The following is a 6,763-nucleotide window of genomic DNA, read 5'->3' as shown; positions in this document are numbered from 1 at the left end:
ACTCTTGGAGTTTTTGCGTTTTTGAGAAGAGCAACAATTGTAAGGTACAACGCAAGGTTTAGTCGGCCGCCGTGTGCCCAGAGGGTTTATAACACTGCAATGCTATAATATACTATGCTATGCTGGATGCTAAACTATGCTGTGCTATGCTGGATGCTATGTTATGCTATGCCTGATGCTATGCTGTTCTTTGCTATGCTATGCCTGATGCTATGCTGTTCTTTGCTATGCTTTGCTGGATGCTATGCTATGCTGGATGCTATGCTATGCTGGAGTTGTGAATCTGCAGTTCGCACATGTAGTTGCAGTGAGGTGTAACACGTTCAAATGCAATTAAATGCACGGAAATAATCGAGGTTTTACAGCACGGAAATTATCGAACATGTACAGCGCGGGAAATGATGGAGCATGTACAGCACGGAAATGATGGAGCATGTACAGCACGGAAATGATCGAGCTTATAAAAGAGAAAAAACTATAAAATCCACGTGCGTTTATATTCTTGTTAAGCATACAATACAGCTACACCAATACAGCGTGCATTTTGAACATGCGCTCCGGAGATTTGTCTTCGTTCTTGTATACTATTTATTTATATATCTCATCGCTGTTTAACACCGTCTTCTAGCACTTTAGACGTCGTCTGTCTTTTGTTTTTACATTCTATAGATCTTTTAACTAGTCGTATATCTGTTAACATGAGTCATGTCCTTAGGAAGGGGTCTGGGTACAGGACGACACGGAATGTAATTCGGGGTGTGTCACAGCTATTGTGATTTTCACTCATTCACCTAAATGACGGGCGTTAGGTTTAAGTCTGGTGGAAACCATGTGACATTAAACCAAGCCAATGCCATTCGAAGTGTTGCAAAACTGTACCCAAAACTATTTTCCTTCAGTTTTTAAAATTTTTATTCGCCATAAAATGCATTTATAATAGAATAATTTCTATACGGTGGCCTTTTTGGACGTCACATCATTTTCTTTATTTTTCTCTCATTTGCCTACGGAACATTTTGAAAGTATTTATTATTTGTAAAATCTTCTTTTATGAAATACCTTGTGATCATTCTAATGTTTTTTTATAAAATGGATTTAAGGCGGTCAAAATGATGTGAAAAACCCTTGAAAAAGGTGCACACAGAAATCAACTACGACAAAGCATTCCCCATATCTGCTCCACCGAAAAAGAGGAGACCCAGATTTTTTTCACAGGATAACAGCCTGCATAAGCAAACGCTCTAAGCATAGAAATTAAAATTTATTCAGATATATGAAAGTTGGAAAAGTTACCTTCTTGCACGACTTAAGCTGATCCATGCAATACGCATAGCAAAAACTGTTCCACCTTTAGTTAAGTTCTTGTAATTTTTGCTTTGTTTATTCACGCATTATTCCTTTACAAGTGCATCTACAGCGTGATTTTAATGGGTCAAATCGTAGGAATGACGTTGAACGCATGACCAGGTGACGTCACGGAGATGGTTTGGGCCAAAGCCAGCATGGTGGTGGCGTAAGTATATGCTTCAGAGCACCAGAAGGGAAAGGAATTGTTGCCAGAGTTGAAACCCTTAAAAACCATTGGCGTTCGTCTTCCGAAGCGAGTCTGGTTGAGCATTACCTGATATTTATCTTCCGACACTATCCCTTCAAACCCGATAAGAACGTCTTCAGAAAAAATGGTAGCGTTCAGAGGGATTTTCGTGCCATTCAGATACTCGAAACGGTTGAATGGATACAAGACTGGAAGAGTCTAAAAGCAAGGATAACCACTAATCAGTACACGCCCGTATCATTAATTTATTTATATATATATTTATTTATTTCTATTGGTGTTTTGTGCCGTACTGAAGAACATATCACATATATTTACGCCATATTTACGGTGGCGGTCAGCATTATATGGTGAGAGAGAACCGGACAGAACCCGGATGAAACCCACGACCATCCACATATTGCTGGAAGACGTTCCCACATGTATAGAACCGACGAGGAAACCAGCGTGACCTAACAACTAGGAAACATGGATACTTAGTTATGAGAAGTTATGAGATGGCAAATTTGCAAGTGAGGGGATAGAGCATATATGTAATCCATAATAATTAATCCGAGAGAATGAAACTGTCGTGTATCTCTCAAATTTGAAGAACACTAAATGTTTTACTATTGATCAGTTAAAATGATCAAAGACCAGAGGCCACCTGCTGTCCAAAGGTGAATTGTGTTAATCAACTTACATCATCACCCTTGAAAGAGCCCGAAAAGAAAGCATTCCAGGGTTTATATTTTCCGCTAGTGGCATTGTCAGTCAACCACAGTGTTGCCTTCTTCACAATATCCCGGACAACTGCCGGAACTTCTACAAAAAGGAACAACAGTATAAGATCAAAATATAGACAAAGTAAACTTTTAGTTAGTAAAGAAGGACATACGTTTTGTGTATTAGCTGTTATAGGACAACTATTCGACGTGGGTCAGGCCACGTTTGATCAAGAATCTAAAAAATCTCCAAACGTAAGGCCGCACTGTGAAAAGATTGATCACAATTTGTAGGGAAATACATGGTTTGGGATATCGGTGTTTGGTGCATTGGTGGAATGGTATATTCATCGATTTATTCATTTATTCATTTAATTGTTCTTTAACACACTAGAGAAATCTGAAAGTTTCATGTCCAAGGCCGGATTTGAACTGGTACATGGCCTGTCCTGGTTAATGAAATTAAGGCAACACCACTGCTCTCTCATTCAACTATATACAGTAACGCTCTATGAACTCTGAGTGGATTTGCGCAGATGAATTTAATAGCGGATTTGATATGACTTGGGCCAACTAAAGTGAGTTTAAGTCCAGCTCGTGCTGGCCTCCTCTCCGGCCGTAAGTGGAAAGGTTTGACAAAAACCTGCAGATGATCGTGAGTTTCCCCCGGTCTCTGCCTGGTTTCCTCTCACCATAATGCTGACCGCCGTCGTATAGGTGAAATATTCTTGAGTACGGGATAAAACACTAGTCAAATAAATAAATAAATACTGGGCCATATATACTGATAGACTCACCCGTGATCCATGATGTCTGCCCCTTGGCGTAGTCAAATACCGTCCACGTGTTCACCAATGTGTTAACAGCCATAGCGGTAGTGAAGATTCGGTCCTCACCTCTTACCTTTAAAACATGGGAAATTCTTATCAATAAAACGTTTATTTCGGCTTACACACACTGAATTATTCACTGCAGAACTGTGTTTGAATGCTATTACCATTAGAGTATATATACATCATCAACATCACTGCCAATTTGGCGTAAAGCTTCAATCATCCATTCATTACCAATCAGAACCAAGGACAGTGAATCTTTAACTGCAGTATCATGCGGGAATGCTGTATCATTGAAATATGTATTACCAGTCACAACATGGTGCAGTAAATCATTCAATACGGTGTCTTGTGGGAACCATGTATCACTGCAGTATCATGAGGGAACCATGTGTCATTGAAGTATCATGTGGGAACCATGTGCCATTGTGGTCTCACGTGGGAACCATGTATCATTGTAGTGTCATGTGAGAACCATGTGCCATTGTAGTCTCATGCGGGAACCGTGTATCACTGTAGTCTCATGTGGGAGCCATGTATCATTGTAATCTTTGTAAAAAGCGTAAATTCATCAAATATTGAATGCCGTATAGTCTTTACCTCGGGTTCGCCATCATCTGTAAAATCTCCATCCCCGAGAAAGTCGTCAAAATACACCATTTCGCTTCCTTCCTCTTTTGCTTGGCTCACGATAACGTTTGTGGCGTGCTCTTGAAGGACCACACCAAAGTTCCGCCGCACAGTTTCAAGTGGCTGTCAAAAATCAAAATCTTAATGCCATCTGTACATACACCCTTGACGCAGGCTTATGGGTTTTAAAAAATTACTATAATGTACACTAACATGCTAAAAACAGTGATTTTACAAAAGTTTATCCTGTCTTCATTGTATTTATAAATGTAGATAGTATTAGGACTCACTAATCATGAGACATGGATACTAGCTTTTGTCAGCAGAAGAGCAAGATTACATTTTCTTCACTGCATAATTTTCAAGGATCATCTTAGTTTGATAAATTATGAATGAAATGTTTTTCTACGGATTCTGCGGAAACTATAAAAAGCCGTAAAGGGGGCTTGAAAAATCTCAGCCAGTCCAATAAAATTTACCCATTCCAATATTTTGGGATATATATGTCGTGGTGTGAGATAAATTCCATTTTTTTCTTTAGACTAATAACAAACAAACTTGTTTCTTGCCACCCAAGCTTCGTTAAATATTGTTGGAGTGAATGATGAATTCGTGTTGGCTATACATCGCGGTCCGAGATGTTTCATTTCTTTTGGAAAGCTCGTCTGTTTCTCTTTGATAGTTGCTGATTGATAGCAGCTCCTTTACCATTGGCGGAAGCTAAGTCAGATAAACATAATTTCCAATTGGTTTTCTCTGGAATAAATAATACTATTTTTTTGCTTTGCCTTTCACGGTATTAGCATAACACGGTGCAAAATAAATACCGTCTTCATGTACCATGGTGGGTCCATGCCGCCAAAGTCTCTTGTCGCCTACACCAGACAACCTTACCCTATCACATAATACTGACACCGTGCCGACCAATACTGTTTCCTTGATCCAAACTCACAGCGGCACCATTAGGCAGAACGGGTACAGAAACCGTGTGTCCATAAACAATTGCTAACTATGTTCAATCTAATCCTCTACAAATATATACCTTAGTCTAGGCCGGAAATAACATGCTTTGGTAGCGTGTAAATGAAATGGAGCTTACTTCCGGTACGGACTGTGTCCTGTGTACTTTGCGCTGGAGCAGTGAAAATGTTCTGGACACGAACCAATAGAATTCAATGAGAGACGGGTAGTATGTCAAGGCCAAATCCCTCCGCCCCACGAAGTCATGCTCGATCTCCCAAACCAACATGGCTGAAGTGTTCAGGTAGATTTTCTGTGCGTCATAATGTTGAGTAATTAGACTCATGTATAGTTTCTCACACATTTATATTTAAAAACGTATTAGAATTCAGACGACAATAACATTGGCGACTGACGGCGACACTGACAATATTGTTATTCAATAAACCTACTGCATAAAGATTAGACAACACTGATTATACTTTTACAAAAATATTTGCTATAGGTATACACCCTTACACTTGCGTGTGAGAAAACGTTCACCTTTGCATCCACAGAAGCAAGTCATAAATCGAGATCAATATTTCACCGGTTGTAGTGTCCTCACATGCCAGCTGTAAGGCTCTCACAAACCAGGTCACTTTCCTAACAAGCACATGCTCTCACAAGCACAGGTGTAGTGCCTTCACAAACACACGTGCGGTATTCTCGTAAGCACAGGTATGGGGCTTTGACAAGCCCACGGCCAGGTGTGGTAACTACAAACAGGTGGGGTGCCCTCATAAACCCAAACGTGGTGCCCCCAAAGTTCCCATAATGAAGATGTCAGATGTTTAAATATACCTCCCGCCGAATAGTTATCAACATTGCTACTACTACACATGGTTTGTCAGCTACTTGGCAAGAAGCATGGTTAGATTGCCCCCCGTCAAGTAAGTTATGGTAAATAAATGAGCAAAGTTATCCCGATTGCATTTATTTTCAGTCAAATACGAAGGCTATTGTGGGAAAAATGTGTGACCTATTATTTCAAAACAGTTATTTGAAATTGGAGGGAAACTTAACAGCTTGTAAGAAAGAGAGCTGTAAAAAGTATCAGTCATGAATATATTCGGTATCGTTTAAAACTCGGAACAAAAGAGAGTTCACTTTACCTGAATGTCGGGGTCATTAAGTACACTGTCATTAATGAGTCCTCCAACTGCAGCAGCTGTGATACCAAATATGGCGTTAGCGGACACAGTGACGTCTACATTGTTGATGTTAAACGGCATAGCGACGTTCTTCTGACTCATATTTCTGTTACCCGCCAGATCTTGAACCTTCCAAAAATTAAACTTTTATTGATTTGATTTTCTGTAAATTCATATATAATATTGGTTATTAATAGGCTGGTTTCAGTTATTTTCTGCGCAATGCATTCAGGTGAAATTTGCTGATGCGCTCCCGAATCACTGTTGCTACATTCCAAAATGTACGTGTACATTTAAATTAATGAATAAACGCTTAAACTTATTCATTATTATTCAAAACAGTCTGTCCTAGAAACAATAAATATAGGTGCTAAAGCAGCGATGCCTTGGTTCAAGTCGATAATTCCTGCCTATGGGGCGTCACTTCCGGTTAATTGAATTGTGTGATTATGTATTACTACATAACGAACTCAATTCGAAAGTGTACATATTCTCCATTTCCATCCATTTGGTAAATCTACCTTTCGCCATTATTCGAAAACGTGCATGTCCTGTGGTTTTTGACAGAAGCCAAAGATTTTCAACTCCATACAGTACATGTATAGCCCTTTATACACAGCAATTATCAGCTGTACAGCTATAACAGTTTTCTGTCAAGTGACCTGCAAAATGGGGTAAATTGGGCTTTTGCGCATTTTGATAGCAATTTGCCACAAACATATACATAGCAGGACAAAATAAACCGGATTCGTCATCAGCGCGTCAAACTGTGTCAGGTAACATGCTAGGAACATTCAAATTTTTCGCTTTCATATGATGTCACTTCATATGTATAAGTTAAAACCTAATTTGCAAGCATATTGCATTTTTTTTCTGTCCAAATAGCCG

General features: G+C 39.4%; 1 protein-coding gene across 1 annotated transcript; it reads right to left on the bottom strand.

Annotated features, from left to right (window-relative positions):
- Positions 1 to 1,432: 1,432 nt before the first annotated feature.
- LOC135475743 (uncharacterized) lies at positions 1,433 to 5,956 on the bottom strand. The gene is made up of 6 exons (XM_064755678.1): positions 5,837 to 5,956; positions 4,822 to 4,995; positions 3,693 to 3,845; positions 3,057 to 3,162; positions 2,238 to 2,359; positions 1,433 to 1,753 (listed from the first exon to the last, which is right to left on the bottom strand). Exons 1-6 carry the CDS (start codon positions 5,954 to 5,956, stop codon positions 1,433 to 1,435), a joined length of 996 nt encoding a protein of 331 aa, XP_064611748.1.
- Between the last annotated feature and the right edge of the window lie 807 nt (positions 5,957 to 6,763).

Source organism: Liolophura sinensis, chromosome 9 (assembly GCF_032854445.1).
Source record: "Liolophura sinensis isolate JHLJ2023 chromosome 9, CUHK_Ljap_v2, whole genome shotgun sequence".
NCBI classification, from domain to species: domain Eukaryota; kingdom Metazoa; phylum Mollusca; class Polyplacophora; order Chitonida; family Chitonidae; genus Liolophura; species Liolophura sinensis.
This window is presented reverse-complemented; position numbering and strand designations above follow the sequence as displayed.

Coding starts and splice junctions, on each gene's coding strand:
- LOC135475743 (XM_064755678.1), bottom strand. CDS start 5,956: ATGCCGTTTAACATCAACAATGTAGACGTCACTGTGTCCGCTAACGCC. Junction 4,996..5,836: donor TTAATGACCCCGACATTCAG/GTAAAGTGAACT, acceptor TATGACGCACAG/AAAATCTACCTGAACACTTC. Junction 2,360..3,056: donor GCAGACATCATGGATCACGG/GTGAGTCTATCA, acceptor TCCTTTTTGTAG/AAGTTCCGGCAGTTGTCCGG.